The sequence below is a fragment of the Thamnophis sirtalis genome, unplaced genomic scaffold (assembly GCF_051295495.1).
Source record: "Thamnophis sirtalis isolate CommonGarterSnake01/CBP01778 unplaced genomic scaffold, rThaSir2_p1.2 scaffold_3, whole genome shotgun sequence".
In the NCBI taxonomy this organism is placed as follows: Eukaryota; Metazoa; Chordata; class Lepidosauria; order Squamata; family Natricidae; genus Thamnophis; species Thamnophis sirtalis.
The window spans coordinates 170,192,991-170,217,280 of NW_028261383.1; the positions used below are offsets into that span (position 1 = coordinate 170,192,991).

Sequence of the window (24,290 nt, forward strand, 5' to 3'; positions counted from 1 at the left end):
GACAGCTCTTAATTCCTATATTAGCTATATACTGTTGGGACAGCACAATAATGGTGTTGCCAAATTTAGTCAGATCACAGATAAAAAAAATAACCAACCAGTTTAAATCTGAAGTGAGAAATGATAGGGACTTCCTTTTTCTAAAGTATCTAAAACAAAAAAAAATCACAAGTAAAAACAGATGTTTGGCTTCTAAAATGAGATTTGGGTGGCTTTGAGGGGTGAGTTTTAAAATGATCAGAAAAGATCATTTTTATTAGACTCTCCGGAGGGCAGAAAATGTAGAAAATGCAGCCTTTTTACAAAAGTAAAAAGAACATTTCATTTCTGAATGGCGGATTTTGTTTCCAGCAAGGATTTCAGAATTTCTTCACACATATAGAGAGCACGAGGAACATGGAAACAACCTGCAAAGAGAAAAAAGAAAGGGATTATTTTTAAAATATTAAAAAACCTCATATACATTGTCCCCGTCTGGTTTTTGCATATTCTTCAGAGCTCCTTTCACCACTAAAGTACTGCCAAAATCAACAAAATGCTTTCATCTTATGGGAACCATAAGATCAATAAAACTATAAATGTGTCAGAACAAAAAAGGTAGACCAGACCAAGAAATAATGCCATATATTGAACCAACCATAGTAACAGAATCTTGCAAGTCTGCTTTCCGAAACTATTTTGCTCCAATGTTCTGTTCAGTGGTGGGTTTCAAAAATTTTTGGAACCTACTCTGTAGGTGTGGCCTCCTTTGTGGGAGTGGCTTGCCGGCCATGTGACCTGGTGGGAGTGGCTTGCCGGCCATGTGTTTTCTCTCTCTCTCTCTTTCCTTTCTTTTGTCTCTCTGTCCCTTTTTCCTTTTTTTCTTTCATCTCTTTCTTTTTCTTTTTTTCTGCTTTCTTTCTTTCTTTCTTTCTTTCTTTCTTTCTTTCTTAATTTCTTTCTTTCTTTCTCTTTCTCTCTCTCTCTGTGTTTGTGTGTGTTTGTGTGTGCCAGTGGTGGGTTTCAAAAATTTTTGGAACCTCTTCTGTGGTTCTGTGGCCTGCTTTCCGGGTCCACTGGTGGAACCTCTTCTAACCGGTTCGGTAGATTTGACGAACCGGTTTTACCAAATAGGTGCGAACTGGTAGGAACCCACCTCTGGTTCTGTTTAAAGATGAAATGTGGAAAGCAAAAATGGTACCTTCCCGTTCAAGACCAAGTGATGGTTCTTTAATTAACTGCCCTTGGTGTAAGGGAGGGAGGAGTGAATGGACTCCCAGGAAGAGATCTGCCAGGATAAGATTTTGTCTTGTTGATGGACAATCTACAACAGGACACTTCCACGAAGGAAGCGCAAACAGAGATAAGGAAATCAATTATGACTGAAGAGAATATCTGCACCTCAGAGATGAATTGTGGGATTCTTGGTGTTCTCAAGGTGGTTATTTGCTTACAAACACTTCATTATTCTACTAGGTAACATTATCAGTGCAAATTTCATCCCCTCCCCTGTCAACTTATATGCATATATGTCTTACAATATATTGCAGGGAAAGGAGAAGTACTCTTGCTTAATTACTTTTTGCATTCTATGGTGGAGTTCACATTTTATTTTATTTTTATGGGTCCATAGTTGAGTTCACAAGTTATTTTATTTCTGCTGATTTCCCATTTACACAGCTACCTTTAGGCTAAAGGCCCTTCCCCACCTTATTATTTATTTATTTTACCTTTAAATGGCCCTCCTTTGATTGTGAGAGCCACCTTGCCTTCCTGGTTCAGATACCCAAACCATTCTCCCGCTAGTCCCGGATCACGGAACTAAGGAATAAACAAACACGATAGCAATTACGCTGGGTAATATGGAACAACCAAAGAGCAGGACGGAAGTGGAGAACAGGATGCTGGACTCCAGATAAAGGAGAACTGAAGTTCAGTGGACACTAATGCAAGTAATCCTTGACTTGAAACCATTTTTTAATGAGTCTATGAAGTTACACTTGCACTGAAAAAAAAGTGACAATTTTTCACACTTGCAAACTTTTGCAGCATCTCCACTGTCACATGATCAAAATCTGGATGCTTGGCAATTTATTTAGGACGCTTGCAATGTCCTGGGGTCATGTGCCTTTTGTGATCTTCTGACAAGCAGAAGTCAATGGGAAAACCAGATTCACTCAACAACCACATGACTAAATTAACAACTGCAGGATTCAATTAACAACTGTGGCAAGGAAGGTTATAAAGAGGGGGGGATTCATTTAACAACCATCTTGCATAGTAAAATAAATTTTGGATTCAACTGAAGTCATAAGTCAACAACTAACAGTATATTATCTTTTAACACTGTGAAGATAACATACAATTATTTCATATAGGCTGTCAATTCCGGATATATTACAAAGGGACACAAATAGGAGCCACACTTTCAAAAGTGATTGTTCCCCAACTCCTGCACTCTATATCATAATTATTATTATTTTGCATATACAGAAAAAAAGAGAAAAAGAAGAAGAGGCGGGAGGAAGAGAAAGAAAGAGAAGGAGAGAAGGTAGGAAGGAGAAGAAAAAGGGTAGGAGTAGGGGAGAGGTAAGGGAAGGAAGAAGGGGATGGAGACTAGGAAGGAAGGAAGTAGAGAAGGAAGGGAGGGAGAAAGGAAAAGAAAGAGAAAACAAGGTGGTGTCTTAGCAGGTGCGAAGGATGGTAAACAAAGCATTCTAAACTATACCTTATAACCTTCCAAATGGGATAATAATAATGTAAGAATGGCAAAGAAAAAGAATAATTATGTGAATGTATATCTATAATCTGTATGTAAAAGAACAAATGACAGTAAAAATATATAGCATAATATAGGTAAATAATATCTGGTCATAAGTAGCTAAGTTTAAATAATTAAAGAAATGTACATACAAATGGATAATGAATAAGGAGATTATGAATGAAAGATAGAAATGTATAGAAGGGAAAACACTAACTGCAAAGAAACTGATTCGGAACTGCGGTATGATATACGATGGAACTTATTGTTCCTATGTTGTTTTTAAGTTGTTTGTTTTTGTTGATGTGTTTATGTGTTTAAAATAAAAAAAAATTATCACAGAAATGTTTGTCGTCTTTGTTTAACAGTGCAAGTCTAATGAGGAGAGTAATAAAATAAACATGCACATCCAGTAGATAGTAGACATCTAAGTTGTATCTTATGATTTAGAATGAATGTATTTTATGATGATTATGATCATGATTTATCACTTGGAGTTAGTATGTATACTGAGAGCTTATGCATTGGAGACAAATTCCTTCCTTGTCCAATTACACTTGGCCATTGAAGAATTCTAATTTCTCTATTTGTGATCAAGTAATAATATTGCTGTGGTGTGAAAGGATTTGTTCTGTTTGTTCGGCAACAGGACAATGAACCAGCATCCTGTTGTTGTCCCCAGTATCCATTTAGCAATCCTTCCAGAATTTATGAATACTAACCCTTCATGGTTCTTTTGTGCTATGAGCAGGAAGGATGTGAGAAAGCATGAAACAGCTTTGTCTGTATCTGAAGGCTAAAGATAATAGAAGAAACTATGATAGGAATTGTCTAGCACAATCTGGAGGATTCCTAATAACTTAAAGGTCTATGCAAAACACATTTAAGGCTTCTAGTAACAAAAAATAATGGTGTTGAAAAACAAGCTACATTTGGAGAAAAAGCCAAAGGACACAATTTCTATTTTGATTATGAAGCTGTGAATGTGAAAATAAAACTGGACTGGCACAGGAGTTCAAATCCTCACTAGTGATAGAATCTCACAGAGTAATAATGGGTCATCTTCTTTCTTCCAGCTCAATCGTACTAAAAGAGGGAGTTGTTGTAGGGAAAAATGAGAGAAGAAAACGGCTTGTGTGTTGTCGAAAAGTTCTGAAGGAAAAACAGGCTGTCTAAACAGCTAAAAAAATAAAGAGATAACACCTCATTTTTATCAAATACATTAGAGCAGTGTTTCTCAACCTTGGCAACTTGAAGATGTCCAGATTTCAACTCCCAGAATTCCCCAGCCAGCAAATGCTGGCTGGGGAATTCTGGGAGTTGAAGTCCAGACATCTTCAAGTTGCCAAGGTTGAGAAACACTGCATTAGAGTATTGACATTCTTCCAGACACTAAGCAAAGAATCTATCCTCATACAATACCATATTCAGTCCCTCAAAGCTGATATTGCTTATGAAACATTAATAGCAATTTCCCAAGGATTCATGAAGTGTTTTCATGAAATGAAATCGCAGAGCATTTTCTACCTTTATCTCTAATTTCCCCCTACTCTTTCCTAACTAACTCAAATACACCTATTTCCCGAGGCTAAAGAGATTCCATGATTCCCAGCTTTCAGTCTTCAAAGGTACCTTAGCAAAGGCATAATTGGCCACCTGGTGAAATTGCTCCAGAAGCTCTTGGTCTTGAGTTTCAGCAAAACCCATCAGGAACGCAATCATGGCCTCTGTGTGTGGCCACCAAAGTTTCATTCTCCACTCTAGCTGCAGAAAAGGGTGAAAGAAAAATAGGAAAAAAGTGTCCCTAATGTTTAGTTTAGTTTAGTTTAGTTTAGTTTATTGGATTTATATGCCGCCCTTCTCCCAAGGACTCAGGGCGGCGTACAACATTAAAAAAAAAACATATTATAAAAGTAAAAAATAAATAAATTAGAGTATCCCAAAAACAAACCCAATTGAGATTAACAATAACATTTTTTAAAAATTCGATTAAAATTAACAATGATATATCATTTCTTTTATTTTGTTCAGGCCAGGCCGGCTTGCTGGAAAAGCCAACTTTTTAGGGCGCGTCAGAAGGACCGGAGATCGGGGATATACGAAGCTCCGGGGGCAGCTCATTCCAGAGGGAAGGCGCTCCCACAGAGAAGGCTCTCCCCCTGGGGGTCGCTAGCCGACACTGTCTGGCCGACGGCACCCTGAGGTTTGAGCAAAGGGTGGGAGCTTCAGTTTTGTGGTGAAAATAAGACTTTATGGTCCATACCTGAGTGGGGCAGAAACCATCAACATCTTGGAAGGCGAAGAGTCCCCCATGTTCAGGATCCCAGCCTGAACGGAATGGCTGTTTCATGAATTTGTCCACTGCTTGGGACTGGAGGCCTGAGTTAAGCTGGCGCATGGCACAACGGAGCAAGAACCAGCCTGCTTCAATTGCATGACCTCAAGATGAAAATGAACAGGAAGGAACAAACCAAATCATTCAGAACATCTTGCCCCTAATTACAGTCAATTCATAAATTAGTACTAGACAAATTGTTCCCCCCTCGGTCATTCGATTCAGAGATATTTCCTTACCAAAACAGAAGAACAGAAAGACCAAGAGTAGGAGAAAAAAAAAGCAGTGGGAGTAGATACAGCTTCCAACTTCCTGCCAGCTTCCCCATTAAGTTTTCTTGGAGGAATCTGATCAGAAATCTCCTTTCTTCCTCCTTACCCTTCCCTTCCCAGCAGGGAGATAAGTGACCCTGGGGCTGGATGAGGGAGGGATTGCAAGACTGGCTAGGAAATCTTCAAGGAAAGTTGAAAACAAAGATCACCTGACAGCCAGTAGCACTGAAGCAGCCACAACTTTTCCAAATTTCATTCCCTTGGGAGACATTGACCCTGAATTTTGGATACGTTCTGCAATTTAGCCCACTTGAGTTACCTTGGTTCAAAAGGTGTTGTCCTATGATGCACCATTTTGCCCGTTTCAAGTTAAAGGTCAGGACAAGAGTTTCAACAATTCTGCATTTTTATGGACGGAGAGTTCCGACGTCATTCCTGAGATCTTTTGGAGCCAGTCCCCCCAGTTTCGGAGTTACAGCCCAATGTACTCCCAGTGGTGGGATTCAATTTTTTTTTTACTACCGGTTCTGTGGGCATGGTTTGGTGAGTGTGGCAGGGGAAGGATACTGTAAAATCTCCATTCCCACCCGACTCCAGGGGAAGGTTAATGCAAAATCCCCATTTCCTCCCAATCAGCTGGGACGTGGGAGACAGAGAATAGATGGGGGGTGGGACCAGACAGAAGTGGTATTTACGGTTTCTCCAGAACTACTCAAAATTTCTGCTACCGGTTCTCCAGAACTGGTCAGAACCTGCTGAATACCACCTCAGCTCCTCAGCTCCTAACACAGCTGGGACCACTGTGGCTTTTATTTTGGTTCCACCACAAAACCGCGGTAGACTAAAGCGCGCTTGACGAAACCGCGTACGTGACGTCATCACAGCGCGACGAAAACAGCACGCTGTGAGCGGTAAATTTAAAATTAACGCGTAAATCTAAACTTAAGCCCCCCAAACCTAACCCTAAACCTAACCCTAAGCCTAACCCTAAGCCTAACCCTTAACCTAACCCTAAACCTAACCCTTAACCTAACGCTAAACCTAACGCTAACCCTTAACCTAACCCTAAACCTAACCCTAACCCTAACGCTTAACGTAACCCTAAACTTAACCCTAACCCTTAACCTAACCCTAACCCTAACCCTAACCTTTATGTGAATCAGCTTGCTTTAATTTTATTTTAATTTTATTTTAATTTATTTTTAATTTTATTTGTCGCGCTGCTGATGACGTCACGTACGCGCTTCAATCGGGCGCGCTTTAGTGGACCGCGGTTTTGACGGGTCACGTTTATTTTCTCTGATTCTTCCTTCAGACATGGTACTTTTCCAGCTTCTTATACTTCTTCCTGATGTTTTTGTCACTTAGTAACATCTATCACTACTGCTATCTTCTGACCGTTCTCTACTATATGCAATATTTCTGTCTATAGTAGTTCAATATTAATGCAATATCGGGTTTTCAGTTCAATTGTACAGAATGTGAAGGATCTGTTTGTTGTATTTTTACAGTTATAATGCACACTGAAGAGGGCATTTAATTTCGTTGTACGAGGTGCAATGACAATAAAGTGAACTACTATAAGAACGTGAGCGTGTTTTATAAAATCACATATACATTCTATATATTTCAAATTAGAGAATGCAAAAGCATCCTGGCCTCTGAGTCACTTTTTACCAGGATTCTGCTGTCTTCCCAAACACCCTGGCAATTCCTTGCCATCTTCAGAAACATTCTCCAAAACTGCAGCACCATTCCTCTACAAGAAAATAAGATGGCTGGTAATGTTATCAGAGGTGAGGCAAACATGTTTACAGAGAGGGAAGCTGACCACATCCATTTCTTTACCTGAAGGTGACTCAGAATTCTTCGAGCAGACCAGTTGTCCAAGTCCTTGAAGCGGTTTGCAACCTCCACATCTCCTTCTGACAGCTGATCCACTAAGTTGAGGAGCATCATGGGGACAGCCATAGAGTCATGTGGGACAGCGCCTGCCAGCTGTGGACAACCCAACTCAGAGGAATCCTCTCTCACCCAGTGCACGATGGCTTCCATCATTGAAAGGGCCTCCCTCTGCCAATAGGAATGCCGTTATAACCACAGTGTTATCTTTTAAGTAGAGATTTTCTATTCCCGAGTTCCCTTCTAACCCCAGAATAAACAAGAGAGCCGAGGTGGCACAGTGGTTAAATGCAGCACTGCAGGCTACTTCAGCTGACTGCAGTTCTGCAGTTCGGCTGTTCAAATCTCACCGGCTCAGGGTTGACTCAGCCTTCCATCCTTCCGAGGTGGGTAAAATGAGGACCCGGATTGTTGTTGGGGGCAATATGCTGACTCTGTAAAACCGCTTAGAGAGGGCTGAAAGCCCTATGAAGCGGTATATAAGTCTAACTGCTATTGCTAAGAGCTTAATTCTACAGGCGTGGGATCGGACCTCATAGCATAGAGGTTGCTGAGCAACATGTGGTTCGAATCTGTCTGGGCTCAGAAGAGCATACCTAGGGTTACCACATTTTATTCACTCCAGGAGGTTTTTGTTTATATTGGGATGGAATGGGACAACATTGGCATCTGCCCAGCTATTCATCTATGGGAGAAATTAAGTCCTGTAGCTCTCCTTACAAACCACGACTTGTAAAACCAAGAAATTCATTGTTCCTGCAAGACGTCATTCCAGTCGGTTCCACCACAAATCCGCGAAGCCCTTATCCGCGGAGACATAAGTGCGAAGACTAATTCACGCCGTTCTAAGCGCTAAGGAAAAACGCGACCCTACCGCGATGACATAATCGCGGAGGGTAAATCCGCGCATTCCCAAGCACTCAGTACCCTAAACCTAACGCTAAACCTAACGCTAAACCTAACGCTAAACCTAACGCTAAACCTAACGCTAAACCTAACGCTAAACCTAACGCTAAACCTAACGCTAAACCTAACGCTAAACCTAACGCTAAACCTAACGCTAAACCTAACGCTAAACCTAACCCTAAACCTAACCCTAAAACAAACCCCTAAAACAAACCCCTAAACCTAATCCTAACCCTTACCTTAATTGAAATCGGCTTTCTGCCGCGGCGCCGTTTTAAAGCGCCCTTCTGTTGCCGCGCTGTTGTCGCGGCGGTGATGACATTGCGGCTTTAGCGCCGCGATTTTATCACCGCAATTTTGATGAGCGCGGTTTTGTCGTGCCACGATTCCAGTCTTCTGACAGGCCATTTCCCATAGAGATCATTGTGGATATTCTTTCCCAGATTCTATCAGTAGAACCCTCGTATCCATAGAGATAGGAAGACCATCTCTAACTGCAGCATCATGAGGTAAAGCGGGCCCACCCAATTTATACCACTTTATTTATATGCATTAGAAGTTGTGCCTGGTTTCAGGAAAGGGCGCTAAGCGGAGCGAAGTAGAATAAACAAGTTTGAAGGCCATGTTGTTCTCCAGCAGCCTTTCCCAAACTGGCTCCCTCCAGATATATTAGATTATAATGGAGCCAATTTTCACTAGCCCCAACCAGAGACTTGATCCCTAAAAGCAAGCCAAGAGCACTGGGGGGGTGCCAAATGGGAAACAGTTTTAAGAAAGGCACAGGAACTTTGATTTTCAGCTCTCGCGGTCTGACCTGATAATGAGATTCCCCTGTAGCTCGACCAAGTTCATCCAACCCAAGAACATAAAAACACTCGCTAAAAATGGTACGCTGGATTTTCACAGGCCGGCCATCACGGGTCAGGACAAAGGCACATTTCTGGGAAGGTGGAGCCACTCGTGCATGTCTCAGCAGGAATTCCCCTCCTTGAGAAAAGAAATGGAATTGGATAGTGGTCTCTCACTCCTATTTCTTTTAGCTTGCGCCCAGAAAATGAGCTCAACCCATCTCTTCCCCTTTTTATAAATGCATTTACTATGAAACTCTTCACAGAAAGCGAGCATGGCAGGAAGGCCAAGTGAGTGAGCTGGAATCCAGAAATACCCTGTTCCCCCCCAAAATCAGACCTCCCCAGATAATAAGTCCAATTGAGCTTTTGAGCACATGCACTAAAATAAGCCCTCCCCTGAATATAAGCCCTCCCAAAAAATATTGCAACGCAGCAGCAGCCACGAGGCGACCACACTCGCTGCCTCCTGCAGCTCCAAAATAATAAGGCCAAGCATTTATTTCAGAGGTAAAAAGAAAATAAGATATTGTCTTATTTTCGGGAAAACACAATAGCTTAACAAAAGTCTCCAGTACTATATTACAATTTCTCATATACTTTGTTTAGTTATTTTTATACCACCTTTATTACTTTTGCAAACAGCTCAAGGCTGCAAACACACCTCTCCCCTATTAGCAATAGCAATAGCAGTTAGACTTATATACGGCTTCATAGGGCTTTCAGCCCTCTCTAAGCAGTTCACAGAGTCAGCATATCGCCCCCAACAATCCGGGTCCTCATTTTACCCACCTCGGAAGGATGGAAGGCTGAGTCAACCTTGAGCCAGTGAGATTAGAACCGCTGAACTGCAGATAACAGTCAGCTGAAGTGGCTGCAGTACAGCACTCTAACCACTGCGCCACCTCGGCTCTCTATTTTCCTCACAAGAGCAGCCTTGTGGAGGTGAGTTGGACTGAGATAGAGTGATTGGCCCAAAGTCACCCAGCTGGCTTTCAGGGCTAAGAAGGGATTTGAACTCAGGGTCTCCGGTTTTGTAGTCTGGTGCCTTATCCACTAGACCAAACTGAGCCTACAGTTTGTCTCCTCAAAACAGTTCAACTATAAAGGTTCACCTTCAGGGTTGTTCCTTGGGTTACTTAATAAATGTAAACACCAAATGTTATTACTATCCAGTTTATGGTCTTTCACGGAGTCCCAGAATGTAGAGTTGAAAGAGAGCACATGGATCATCTATTTCAACCTTCTGCAATGTGTAGGAAAGCCAAGTACGCCATCCTCAAGAGGTAGCTGTCCTACCTCTTCCTTAAAATCCTCAAAGATGATGAACCCACAATCTACTGTCAGGAACTTTCTCCCCCTTTACATTTAAATGAAATCTAGTTTCAACTTAGATGGAATATATGCCCATGGAAAATAATTCTTGATCATCTTCCCTACATTTTCCCTTTTATGTGCCTATAATATCTTCCCTCATTTGTCTTTTCTACAGAGGGAACATCCCTAGGTCCTTTAGCCTGTCCTTATAGGGCATGATCCTCAAATCCACGTATCATTTTTGTTGTTCTCCTCTGAATCTTTTCTAACTTATGAATACCTAACTGGAAATACAGAGCCAAGGTGGCGCAGTGGTTAAATGCAGCACTGCAGGCTACTGCTAGATCAGCAGTTCAGCGGTTCAAATCCCACCGGCTCAGGGTTGACTCAGCCTTCCATCCTTCCGAGGTGGGTAAAATGAGGACCCAGATTGTTGGGGGCAATATGCTGACTCTCTGTAAACCGCTTAGAGAGGGCTGAAAGCCCTATGAAGCGGTATATAAGTCTACTGCTATAACCCAAAAATCAAATACAGCACTCCAGATCAGGTTTCACTAATGCCAAGAAAAAATAAATAATGACTTCATTGCATTATTGATACTCTCTCTTATGCAGCCCAGAATTGGATTTGTCTTTCTAGCAGTTATTGAAAGACAAACCAGATTTGTCTTTCTAACAGTTACCTTACACTACTGAGTAATGTTCAGATTACGGGTGATAACCATAGCTCAAAGTCGTCTTCAGATAAAGTGTTTCCAACCCATAAATCCCCCATTTTGTATATTTCTCCTTCATATCCATTGCTATTCCAAAGCATTAGACCTCTCAAGGTTATCTCCTCCTTCCTAACTTACCTAGCCATTCAACCCCTCATGATTTTTGAAAACTTACCCTGAACACCAAGGCTTCACAATTTGTTTAAGATAAAAGTGACAACATCTTTAATTTTCAAAGCACTTTCTCAAAATAAATGTCATAGTCAGCTTCAGAATATCTACCGTATTTTTCGGAGCATAAGACGCACCGGAGTATAAGATGCACCAAGGTTTTGAAGAGGCAATTTTTTTAAAAAAAGTAGGTAGGTAGATAGAGGGAGCGAGAGGGAGAGTAGTTACGTAGGTAGGTAGATAAAGGGAGGGAGGGAGGGAGAGAGAGAGAGAGTATAGATAGGTAGGTAGATGGATAGAGAGAGAGAGAAATAGAAAGAGATAGAGAGAAAAATACAGTAGATAGGTAAGGAGAGAGAGAGTGGAGGTAGGTAGGTAGGTAGAGGGATAGAGAGAGAAATAGAGAGAAATACAGTAGATAGGTAGGGAGAGAGAGAGTAGTTAGGTAGGTAGGTAGGTAGGTAAATAAAGGGATAGAGAGAGAGAGAGAAATACAGTAGATAGGTAGGGAGAGAGTGTGTAGTTAGGTAGGTAGGTAGGTAGGTAGGTAGGTAGGTAGGTAAATAAAGGGATAGAGAGAGAGAGAAATACAGTAGATAGGTAGGGAGAGAGAGAGTAGTTAGGTAGGTAGGTAGGTAGGTAAATAAAGGGATAGAGAGAGAGAGAAATACAGTAGATAGGTAGGGAGAGAGAGAGTAGTTAGGTAGGTAGGTAGGTAGGTAAATAAAGGGATAGAGAGAGAGAGAAATACAGTAGATAGGTAGGGAGAGAGTGTGTAGTTAGGTAGGTAGGTAGGTAGGTAAATAAAGGGATAGAGAGAGAGAGAAATACAGTAGATAGGTAGGGAGAGAGAGAGTAGTTAGGTAGGTAGGTAGAGGAATAGAGAGAGTAATAGAGATAGAGAGAAATACAGTAGATAGGTAGGTGTTTTTTCTGGCACAGCACTGATCAATGTAATTCTCATCAATCAGTTAAAGAGCTTTCCAAAAGGGAAAAAAAAGTTTTTGCACTCTGCAAACCTCCCCAAAATGACCGATTTTTCACAAAAACGGGCCCAATTTTTTTCAAATAAAAGGCATGAATATCCTTGGGGCGGCCTTGCAGAGTGCTCCTGGGGGATGGGGGGGGAGGCAAAAACAGCCCATTTTTTGCTCATTTCTGCCCTCCCCAGCCCCCAGGAGCTCTCCGAAAGCCTCCATAAGGGTATGCATGGCCATTTTGGTGAAGGGGGTGGGGCTTCGGGAGGCAAAAATTGCTGTATTCGATGTATAAGACACACCCAGATTTTCAGCCTCTTTTTTGAGGGAAAAACCTGCGTCTTATACTCCGAAAAATACGGTATTTGTCAAAAAGCAAATGAGGGATTTTCTCATGTCATCACATCTCCTTAAAACTTTTGGGATATGCTGAACCATCTAAGTCAGGGGTGTCAAACCCGTGTCGTCATGGCATCGTCACGTGAGGGATCATGACTTTTTCCCACTTCGCTAAACTGGGCATGGGTGTGGCCAGCGCGTGACCCATACAACCCCTGGGCTGTGGGTTTGACACCCCTTATTTAAATACTCCCTTTTTCCTTGTTTGCGAACACACTTCCAAACGAAGCACACAGTTGCAATCTTCAATTTTTTTTATTTAAAAAAAAATGCTTTATGATAATCCATAAGCATTATTATCAATAAGAGTTAAGCTTGAGGGTGGCACCTTGCTTTGGAAAATGTTAGCTTTTTACTTTATTTTCATTAACATATACTAAAATTGGTGGGTCAAAGGAAGTTGGCTGTGTGTTCACTTGAAGGTTCCACCACAAAACCGCGGACGACAAAATCGCGCTTGATGAAAGCGCGTACGTGACGTCATCACAGCGCGACGAAAACATCGCGCTGTGATCGATAAATGTAAAAATAAAGCGAAAACCTTACCCTACCCCCCCCAAACCTAACCCTAAACCTAACCCTAAACCTTAACCTAACCCTAAATCTAACCCTAAACGTAACCCTTAACCTAACGCTAAACCTAACGCTAACCCTTAACCTAACGCTAAACGTAACCCTAATGCTCTAAACCTAACCCTAACCCTTAACCTAACCCTAACCCTAACCCTAACCCTAACCCTTACCTTTATGTGAATCGGCTTGCTTTAATTTTATTTTTATTTCAATTTTTAATTTTTTTCGTCGTGCTGTGATGACGTCAAATGCGCGCTTTCGTCGAGCGCGCTTTTGTGGACCGCGGTTTTGACGGGTCACGCACTTGAAGCCCTAGTCTTATGCGGATAACCAAAATACAAGCTCACAGCAAGGAAAGTTACCTGCTTTTGCTGCCTGTAGGAGTTCTGGACGTCGGAATCTTGGTACTTTTCGATACAACCGACTATACATCCATACCTTGGAGGGAAAAGATTGCAAAAATCCAACTGAGTTTTCTGGTATGGGTCATGACCCACCATCTAACCAAATGTGGTAAATCTTTTTCTTGCCAAGAGCCCATCCTTTGGATGGACAAGGAAACAGCTGGGCTGCAAAGGAAGTTTATAGGATTGCTCTTTTCTCTCTGATCTACCCTATGACATTTTTCCCTTCCGGGGTTAATGCCTGCCCCCTGCTTAATGCTAAGAATGATGTCAGGATGTGCTTGTTCATAATTATTTTTTTTATTTTTTTTTTATTGAAAAGTTTTGGGGAAAAAAAGCTTTTACAAATATTTACTTCCCCTCCCACACCCTCCACACCCGACCCCCCCCAACCTTTCCCCCCCCCCCGACATCCCAGAACAAATACAGGGTATAAATCTTTAACAAAGATGTTCTAAGATAAACTTTTTAAAAAGTTAGTATCATCTTTCATTTGAGCTTTAACTCCTCTTTTGTTAGGCTAACACTAAACAGATTATATCATTCCTTGCATCTTCAGTCATAAACTATCTGGAGTTTCTTAGTCCCGTATTTATTTTGAATATAGTCAATCCATCTTCTCCAATCCAGCTTATATTTCTCATTTAAAAATATGGAACGCTTCACGAACTTGCGTGTCATCCTTGAGCAGGGACCATGCTAATCTTCTCTGTATCGTTCCAATTTTAGTATATGTGCTGCCGAAGCGAGCACCTTGTTCATAATTATTGACTCATCAGCCCTGTGACCCTCTAGACACTGCTAATTACAATTTCTTATTGGCAGGGGTTGTTGGAAGGTGTTGTTCATCAATATCTGGAGGGCTACCAGGACTTTTCCCCTATTCTAAACAAATATGTGAAAACTCAAGACAGAAATGCTACATTAAATATTTTCCCGAGTATCAGCATTCCCACAATCTGCTAAATATCTTACCCTGCTTTGTGCGTTTAATCAAAATCTTAGGTTTACCCATGCCACCCAAAAGCCCCCAACAGTCACCAACCTAGGTTTATACAAATCAAAATGTGTAATTTACCATAAGCTTTTAAAATCAAAATTATGGCTGCTCCAGGTTGAAAGAATGTGGTATATCTATAACAGGGATGGCGGACCTTTTTTGGCTCCCATGCCAAAAGCGGGGGGAGCACAAGGGGGTCGTGTGCCGGCATGCCACACCCATAATGCTATGTGCAAGACTCACTCACCTGCACATGACCAGAGACCCACCCGACTTTTGCCGTGGTTTTTTCACCCTCCCCAGGCTCCAGAGCAGTGTTTCTCAACCTTGGTCCACCTGAAGATGCGTGGACTTTAACTCCCAGAGCTGGCTGGGGGATTCTGGGAGTTGAAGTCCACACATCTTCAGGTGACCAAGGTTGAGAAACACTGCTCCAGAGGCTTTCTAGGAGCTTAGGGAGGGTGAAAACAGCCTCCCTTGCTTCCCCGGAGGCCTCAGGATTTTCCCTGAAGGCTCCGAAGGGTGAAAAACGACCTTATGGCCAAACCGGAATTTCAGGAACGGACTTCCGGTTTGTCTGTAGGGCCGTTTTTTGCTCTCCGGAGCCTTCAGGGAAGCCTCCTGAAGCCTCCGGAGGGCAAAAGAATAGTCCTACGAGTGAACCAGAAGTCTGTTCCTGAACGTCTGGTTTGCTCGTAGGGCCGGTTTTTCTCCCAGAAGGTGAAAAACAGCCTCAAAAGAAGGCTGGCCAGCACGCACATGCCCTGACAAATGGCTCCGCATGCCCTCCGCATGCCCCCTTGAGGTCATGCCCTTGTGACCTCAAGACTGGACTACTGCAATGCGCTCTACATGGGGCAGCCCTTGAAGAGCATTCGGAGACTTCAGCTCGTCCAGAATGCAGCCGCGCGAGCGATCATGGGTGCACCTCGGTACACCCACGTTACACCTATCCTCCGCGAGCTGCACTGGTTACCGATTGGTCTCCGGATACGCTTCAAGGTGCTAGTCGTCACTTATAAAGCCCTTCATGGTATTGGACCTGCGTACTTGAGAGACCGCCTGCTGCCAATTACCTCCCACAGACCCATTAGATCACACAGATTAGGCCTCCTCCGGGTTCCGTCTACCAGCCAATGTCATCTGGCCACTACCTGGGGGAGGACCTTCTCTGTGGCGGCTCCGGCCCTTTGGAACGAACTCGGACCCTCACCTCTCTCCAGGCCTTCAGAAAAGCCGTTAAAACCTGGCTGTGTTGGCAGGCCTGGGGTTGATGAGTTCCCTTCCCCTCTCGATCTGTGTGGCTGTTGGTCATTTTTAAATGCCTGTATTTGTAGGTTTTTTGTGTTTTCCTTTCCCTCTTTGGGTTTGTGCGCCGCCCTGAGTCCCGCTGGGAATAGGGCGGCATATAAATAAAATGGAACCTAAACCTAAACCTGTGGCACGCGTGCCATAGGTTCGCCATCAAGGATCTATAACTTTGGTTGTAAGAGCCAAACATATTTAGAAGAATTAGCAAATGCTCCTACTTTTTGGCTTAAACTATTTTTCCGTATGTCCTTGAATCTTTTTATCTTTTTTATTCCATCCCTTCCAAATGAATCATGAAGCCAGGATTCAAAAATTCCCAAGGCTCACATTTTCTTGACTTATACTAAGAAATCTTGTCAGTTGCTTCAGTTTACTTTCCCAACTTTCAATGGGGATAAAAACAGAAAATCTAAAACTTACCTGTCGACCTTGTAACCATACATATTTCAGATCATCATAAACTTTTCCAGTCTGGTCGAGACATGTAAAGAATCCTCTGCAAAAAATAAAATAAAAGAGGAAGCAGCATTTAGAAACAGAAAGAGACTGAAGGTTTCCAGAAGTATTGTACTACAACTCCCAGAATTCCTAACTAGTAATTTAAATATCTCTGAGAAAGAAAGAACTAAACAGCAATTCCCAGAAATAGCATTAACAGGGTAATTAGCAATGATTTTCCAAACGAAGGCACCTGTAGCTGGCTTCTTCAAGTAGCAAGAGAAATAAATTATCTTAGTGATTTCTGGGTACTATTGAGAAGGAGAAAGAGCTGAGCCACATATTATGTCACCGTTTTGCTTCTCCATGTTTTGCTGAAGAAACCATCTTTAGTGATGTTCATTAAAAAAAAAACCCACTAATCACAAGGAAAATATAAATTAAGCTTAGCATGATGTGTGAATCCAACCACAGCCAGATGTTATACCATACATCATGAATCCAGAGTATGCTGGATGTTAATGCCTATTATTCCCAAGTAATAATTGGGAATTGCTAAAAACTCACCCACTCTCACAGCCTTCAGAAAAGCTGACAAGACCTGGCTATTCCGGCAGGTCTGGGGCTGTTGACTTCATCATTGAGGTCCAGCCCCGACTGAAATGAATGTATCTGTGTTGTTTTTTTAACTTGTCTATCTTTTTATTTATTTTTTTATTTTATTTTCTTTCCCCTCTCTGTAAGCCGCCCGGAGTCCTCCGGGATTGGGCGGCCTATAAATAAAATTAAACTTGAAAATTAAAATTAAACTTGAAAATTAAAATAATTAAACTTGAAAATTAAAATTAAACTTGAAAATTAAAATTAAACTTGAAAATTAAAATTAAACTTGAAAATTAAAATTAAACTTGAAAATTAAAATTAAACTTGAAAATTAAAATTAAACTTGAAAATTAAAATAATTAAACTTGAAAATTAAAATAATTAAACTTGAAAATTAAAATAATTAAACTTGAAAATTAAAATTAAAATTAAACTTGAAAATTAAAATTAAACTTGAAAATTAAAATTAAACTTGAAAATTAATTAAAATTAAACTTGAAAATTAAAATTAAACTTGAAAACTAAGAGGTAGAAGCCTACAGTGGTTGGACTATATAGGAACTCCTAGCTTTAAAAGGGTCTTTTTTGCATCCCTCCCATTTTAACAGTGTTTGCTTAAAAACAGCAACAGTAGCAAGCATACGCTTCCTATTCCTTTCAAATATGCGTTTTTAATCATTTAATACTTTGCAACTTTGCAACTTTAATAAGATTTGTATGCCGCCCGCTCCCTAGGGTTAAAGTAGGTTATATTCGCATCACTCCTGATCAATCTGGACTACATAACCCGTCAACTCGCCTGCGAATTCACACAATCATGCCCTGTATTATAAACTAACCGCGTCGCCTTGGCTTGCACTGCAAAACCGAAAGAGCTGCCTTTTCCAAATCGAAACTCACCCATATTCCTTATCATGGGAGTGCCGTAGCCAAAAATCCACCACCGAGTCCAGTTCTTGAGAGATCCGTTCCTGCCAGCTGTGCAGCGTTTTCTGCCAGTCCATTTCTGCTACTTGGTCTAATTTAGCTCTGACAAATCCAGAGACCTAATTGTTGTTACCGCTGGTGAAGCAAATCGAGGTATCAGCACATTTTTCTATGTGACCCAAGTTATTTTTTTTTAAAAGCTATCTAAAATTTTGCAACCAATTAGGGAGTCGCCGATCATATGATTGCTTGAGTCACCTGATCCTAGTCCAAAGGGGGAAGCGTTGATTTGGTGTTTCTTTTTCCTAGAATCCTTTTTAACCCTACAATTGCTGCAAGTTGCTCCCCAGCTTGGCAGAAAAATAACAAAAAACCAAGATAACTGCTATCTTGCACTTTTAATTCCCCGGGGCCGCTGATGTAGGTGAAACTTCCCCCTTCTAAAATCTGCAGAACTATGACTCGATTCTTTGCATTTCAAAGCACTTCGGTAAATCCGTACAGAGCAACTGATGATCTAATTCTGGGCATGGAGACAAATCAGAGAAGCAGCGATTTATTTTAAGACAAGGGCGGGCAATGAAGATTGATTCCACTGATTCGCCGCCGCGATTTCTCGTGTGGAAATCAACAAAGCGTTTTCCACTTCGAATGATTGAGTAAGGGTGACAACCAGCAGTGATTCTCTCCCCCCCCCCAGACTAAAATTAAGCTGTTGAAAACAACAAAGATGGTCGAGAAACAGGAGCAGATTTGGTGGAGGGTATCTGCGCAGAGATCTCCCTCCCCCCCTCTCCCTCTCCCTTTCCCTCTCCCTCTCTCTCTCTCTCTCTCTCTTTGCCTTCCTCAACCTTTACGCAGCTGTGTTCCGCTGCGGGCTTGAGCTGTGCAGAAAAACAATGTATCTATATCCTAGATTTAAAGTGAGCCTACCACTCCCAAGTAAATAGATGGGGGGATCATCCCCGACTAAGCCAATAGTGTCAGGGCAGGCAGAATTCCTCCTCACATTAAAAATGCAAAAAACAGTATTACAGCAATAGCAATAGCAATAGCAGTTAGACTTATATACCGCTTCATAGGGCTTTCAGCCCTCTCTAAGCGGTTTACAGAGGCAGTATTTCCCTTTGCATATAGGCACACTAAAGCCAAAAAAAAAACAACCCCAACCCAACACAGAAAGCACTTCTGTATTGGAAGTTAAATATAGTTTGCACGTGCACCACAACGCATGATAGGTGCATTTATGGGTTCAATTTTGTTATGCTTTTGTGGTATGGAGAGTCGGGACATCTCATATTCTCTCTTTTTGAAAGACATGCATATATATTTCTTAGGATGGAAAATGAATTTCCCACGCCTACTCTATACAATTCAAGCCACCACCCCTTTTATTTACTCACTATTTAGCAATTGCAGTTAGACTTATATACCGCTTCATAGGGCTTTCAGCCCTCTCTAACCCGTTTACAGAGTCAGCATATTGCCCCCACAGTCTGGGTCCTCATTTTACCCACCTCGGAAGGATGGAAGGCTGAGTCAACCCTGAGCCGGTGAAATTTGAACCTTGAACCGCTGAACTGCAGATAACAGTCAGCTGAAGTGGCCTGCAGTACTGCACCCTAACCACTGCGCCACCTCGGCTCTTATAAGGGACATGGTGGCTCAGTGGCTAAGATGCTGAGCTTGTCAATCAGAAAGTTTGGCAGCTCGAATCCCTAGAGCTGCGTAATGGAGTGAGCTCCTGTTACTTACCCCAGCTTCTGGCAACCTAGCGGTTTGAAAGCATGTAAAAATGCAAGTAGAAAAAATGGGAACCACCTTTGGTGGGAAGGTAACAGCGTTCCGTGTGCCTTTCGCGTCTAGTCATGCCGGCCACATGACCACGGAGAAGTCTCTGAACAGTGCTGGCTCTTCGGCTTTGAAATGGAGATGAGCACCGCCCCCTAGAGTCGGGAACGACTAGCACATACTGTATGTGCAAGGGGAACCTTCATCTTTACCTATGACTTTTCTTGCCACGTTTGTTAAGTGAATCACTGCAATTGCCAAGTGAGCAACACCGTTGTTTTGTTTTTGTTTTTTTATTTTATTTTATACACATAAGCACATCAACAGAACACATAAGCACATCAACAGAACACATAAACACATTAACAAAAATAACCACATAACTTAGAAACAACATAGGAACAATAAGTCCCATCGTATATCATACAGCAGTTCCGAATCGGTTTCTTTGCAGTTAGTGTTTTCCCTTCTATACATTTCTACCTTGCGTTCATAATCTCGTTACTCATTATCCATTTTTATATACATTTCTTTCTTTATTTATACTTAGCTACTTATGATCAAGTATTATTTACCTAAATTGTGCTTTATATTTTTACTGTCATTCATTCTCTTACATACAGTTATAGGTATACATTCACATAGTTATTCTTTTTCTTTGCCATTCTTATATTGTTATTATTCCATTTAAAAGGTTATAAGGTATAATTTGGAATGTATTGTTTACCATCCTTCGCACCCGCTATGACACCACCTTATTTTCTCTTTCTTTTCTTTTCTCCCTCCCTTCCTTCTCTACTTCCTTCCTTCCCCTTCTTCCTTCCCTTACTTCTCCCCTACTCCTACCCTCTGTCTTCTCCTTCCTACCCTCTTTTCTCTCTTCCTCCCTCCTCTCCTACTCTTTCTCTCCCTCCCACCCACCTCTCACTATCTCTTTCTTCTTCCCCTACCTCTCCTCCACATCTCACCTTATTTTCTCTTTTTCTTTTCTCCCTCCCTCCCTTCTCTACTTCCTTCCTTCCTCCTCTCCTTCCCCTTCTTCCTTTAACTTTAACAGTATTTGTATGCCACCTACTTCCTAGGGACTTCCTTCCCTTACTTCTCCCCTACTTCTGCCCTCTTTCTTCTCCTTCCTACCCCCTCTCCTTCTCTTTTTCTCTCTTCCAACACCGTTGTTAAGTGAATCTGGCTTTCCCACTGACTCTGCTTGCCAGATGGTCACAAAAGGTCATCGCATGACCCTGGGAGACTGCAACTTGCATCATAAATATGGACCACCTTATGAGTCCCCTTCGGGGGAAAAGGGCAGCATATAAATATAATAAAATCAATCAAACCAGTTGTCAAGCATCTAAATCACATGACCATGGGGATGGCTGCAACAGCTGTAACAGTGAAAAATGACTGCCAGTCCCTTTTTTTCCCCCAGTGCCGTTGTAACTTCGAACGGCCACTGTTGTAAGTCGAGGACCCCCTGTAGTCTGCACATGCTCAGGAGCTATTTAAACATTCCTCCCTCTCTCAGAGCTCCAGGAGGAAGTCCTGGTACTGAAGCCTGGAAGTAGAGTGGGGGGAGGTTGACTTCTGCCTCTCCAGCAGAGAGGAAGATCCAAGAGGATTCCCCTCTTTGGCCAATTGCTCCTTGCAGGCTACCGGCTGCTGGGAGAAACGGGGGATGCCCTTTTCCCCGCGGAAGGAGAGAAAACCCCGGGAATTTCGTCAGGGAGCCGCTGCTCAGCCCCGAGTCCCAGCAGCGGCAGGCGTGGCTGGTTGCGCGCGCTCGCAAGCACCTTCCCTTACTCCTGCGAGGAAACTGTGAGGAACGACCTCCTTTGGCACTTACCTTTTCCTCCCTCCCTGGAAGATTCAGCAAGGAATAGTGGGCTCTCGGAGTAAGAGAACCACCCCGAGGGGAAGGGAGGGGGCTGAAAGAAACGGGGCTTTAAAAGTAACTTTTCCTCTAGGCTCCCGATTTCTCGCTGCCGTCGAAAGACGGGCGACCGGATTCCAGGGAAACAAAACCTCCCCACTCCCGGACCAGGTGAGGTGGCAACACCTGAGCCCCCAACTTCTCTCTCTCTCTTTTCAGGTTCTGGCGAAGACGCCCCATGTTCAGACGTTCACACCTCAAAATCCTGCTTATTGGGAATTCAGGGTAAGCCAGCACGAAGCTTTTTTGGGGGGGGGGAGGGCGCACGGACATCAACCCCCCCCCTTCCTGGAAAGAGAAAAGTCCGGAGAGGAACTGGACGCCCAGGCTGTGTTTGCTAAGTGGGTGTGTAGCCTGTAGTAAAGGCACCTGCTGCTCCTCAGGGAAGGGGGAGGCTGAGTAAAGGGAAGTGAAGTGGATCTGAAGACTGGGGGGGGGGACACCTATCTGGCAGATGTTGTCTTTAACAGGGAGTCCCCGACTTAGAACCAGTGGTGGGATTCAAATAATTTTAACAACCAATTCTCTGCCCTAATGATTTCTTCCAACAACCAGTTCACCAAACTTAGCAGTAGCAATAGCAGTTAGACTTATATACCGCTTCATAGCAATAGCAATAGCAGTTAGACTTATATACCGCTTCATAGGGCTTTCAGCCCTCTCTAAGCGGTTTCCAGAGTCAGCATATCGCCCCCAACGACAATCCGGGTCCTCATTTTACCCACCTTGGAAGGATGGAAGGCTGAGTCAACCCTGAGCCGGTGAGATTTGAACCGCCGAACTGCAGTCAGCTGAAGTAGTCTGCAGCGCTGCACTCTAAATCACTGTGCCACCTCGGCTCCTAAACTTGCTCAGAAACTTAACAAGCAGTTCTCCCGAAGTGGCGCAAACTGGGCTGAATCCCACCACTGCTTACAACAGTACCTTTAGGGACTCTTCAAAGTTACAACAGCACTGAAAAAAAGTAACTTATGACTGTTTTTCACACATAACAACCATGGCGGCATCCCCAGGGTCCCGTGAGCAAAACCCAGACACTTTTGGCAACTGACTAGAACAGTTGCAGTGTCCTAGGGGTCGTGTGTTCAACGTTTGTGACCTTCTTACAAGGAAAGTCAATGGGGAAGCCAGATTCATTGAACAACCTTGTTATTAACTTCATGATTGCAGCGATTCACTTAATGGTGGCCTGTAAAGTCATAAAACGGGGCAAAATTCACTGAACAAATGTTTTCACTTGGCAACAAAAATGTGGGGCTCCGTTGTGGTCATAAGTAGAGGGCTACCTGTTGTGGCCCAGCAGGAGCCATTGGAGCTGCCACCAGACTCCGACAGCGAGGGGCCCTATGAGTTGGCTTTGGAGGATGTGGAGGACCCTGGACAGGGTTCCGACTCCAAGCAGGGCGCAGAGAGGCTGGTTGGCCACCAGGAGGCTCCTGAGCCTTGGACCAGTGGGGAGGAGACAAGGGAGTGTGATCCGGACGTCAGCAGTGGGGAGGAGCCAAGGGAGGAGTCAAGGGAGTTGTCCCTGGATGCCCGGCACCGGAGAGCTAATAGGCGTAAGGAACAGTTGCGCAGTTACAGGAGGTAATTGCACTCAGCTGGTGGTAATGAGGCTCCTCTCAAGACTATAAAAGGAATGCTTGTGCACACGCCCCTTTTGCAGGAGTCAACGCATTAACTAATGTTGGAGAACAGTATTGTTAGCTTGGCAGGCTGGATTGCTGCCAAGGTTTGTCTGTGCTGGATTGCTGCCAAGGACCTGTCTGTCTGTGTTAACAAATTCCGTAAAGTATCTTTGGCTCGGCGTGCCTTGGTATAGGACGAGGGGGGTCAGAACAGCTACCTGTATATACTCATAACATTGTCTTCCTCTCCTGCCAATCCTTAGCTGAGGCAGGTTAAAAAAGACTTTCGTCAGATTGTGCAAAACAGGGGTCCACCTGATAATCCTGTCTGTCCAAGGATTAGGTTGGTGCACAGCCCCCAAACTCAGAAAGAAGTGTTTTGAGTGGACAGAGGAGGAAAATGACAAGACCCACGGAAGTAGAACAAACGTGGTAGATCGGGTGGCAGATGAAGAAAAGATGGTTGCTGGTGGCAGGGGTTAAAGTTGAACTCTGGGTTGATGACATCATCTACAACTAAACTTCTGTGATCCCACGTTGTATTCAACCATTCATCCCAGAGGATACAAATGCTTCATGTTATGACTAAGTTGAGGGCCAGTTTGGTCTAGTGCAAGGGTGTCAAACACGCAGCCTGCGGGCTGGATGCGTCACACGCTGGCCACCCCCATACTTGGTTTAGTGAAAAAGTCACAATATGTCACGTGACGACACTGTAACGATGCGAGTTTGACAACCCTGGTCTAGCGGTTAAGGCATCACGCTAAAAACTGGGGGCCGTTTTAGTTCTGCTTTAGGCATGAGAGCTAGCTGGGTGACTTTGGATTAGACATTCTCTCGTAGCCAAACCTACCTCAGGTTTGTTGTTGTGGGGAGAAATAGGAGTACTTAGGTGTGTTTGTCACCTGGAGTTATCTATAAAAAATTAAATAGAGGGAAAAAAGGGGGTTCCACCACAAAACCGCGGTAGACAAAAGCGTGCTCGACGAAAGGGCGTACGTGACGTCATCACAGCGCGACGAAAACATCGCGCTGTGAGCGGTAAATTTAAAATTAAAGTGAAAACCTTACCCTATAACCCCCCCAAACCTAACCCTAAACC

General features: G+C 43.0%; 2 protein-coding genes and 1 non-coding gene across 5 annotated transcripts in view; 1 reads left to right on the forward strand and 2 right to left on the reverse strand.

Moving 5' to 3' along the window:
* RENBP (renin binding protein) lies at positions 1-18,139 on the reverse strand. The gene is made up of 10 exons (XM_087710897.1): positions 17,813-18,139; positions 16,292-16,367; positions 13,519-13,594; positions 8,970-9,142; positions 7,196-7,420; positions 7,025-7,106; positions 5,004-5,179; positions 4,373-4,504; positions 1,710-1,800; positions 1-407 (listed from the first exon to the last, which is right to left on the reverse strand). The coding sequence occupies exons 1-10, from the start codon at positions 17,914-17,916 to the stop codon at positions 322-324; spliced, it is 1,221 nt and encodes a 406-aa protein (XP_087567023.1). The 5' UTR covers positions 17,917-18,139; the 3' UTR covers positions 1-321.
* LOC106543644 (ras-related protein Rab-7a) overlaps positions 8,602-24,290 on the forward strand; it is a 22,923-nt gene continuing 7,234 nt past the window's right edge. Inside the window, exons 1-2 of one of the 3 annotated variants that reach the window (XM_087710899.1) lie at positions 8,602-8,664; positions 21,720-21,785. In XM_087710899.1, coding sequence (XP_087567025.1) covers positions 8,660-8,664; positions 21,720-21,785 — 71 coding nt within the window. In that variant the 5' untranslated portion in view covers positions 8,602-8,659. Of the gene's footprint in view, positions 8,665-21,219; positions 21,523-21,719; positions 21,786-24,290 lie in introns of those variants that run through there. The other 2 variants (XM_087710898.1, XM_087710900.1) reach the window with 2 other exon arrangements.
* Positions 14,207-14,313, reverse strand: LOC148048364 (U6 spliceosomal RNA). The gene has a single exon (XR_015696199.1). It is a non-coding gene; the product is annotated as a U6 spliceosomal RNA (small nuclear RNA).

Coding starts and splice junctions, on each gene's coding strand:
- RENBP (XM_087710897.1), bottom strand. CDS start 17,916: ATGGACTGGCAGAAAACGCTGCACAGCTGGCAGGAACGGATCTCTCAA. Junction 13,595..16,291: donor TATGGTTACAAGGTCGACAG/GTAAGTTTTAGA, acceptor TTTCCCTCCAAG/GTATGGATGTATAGTCGGTT. Junction 9,143..13,518: donor CCTACAGGCAGCAAAAGCAG/GTAACTTTCCTT, acceptor TCTTTTCTCAAG/GAGGGGAATTCCTGCTGAGA.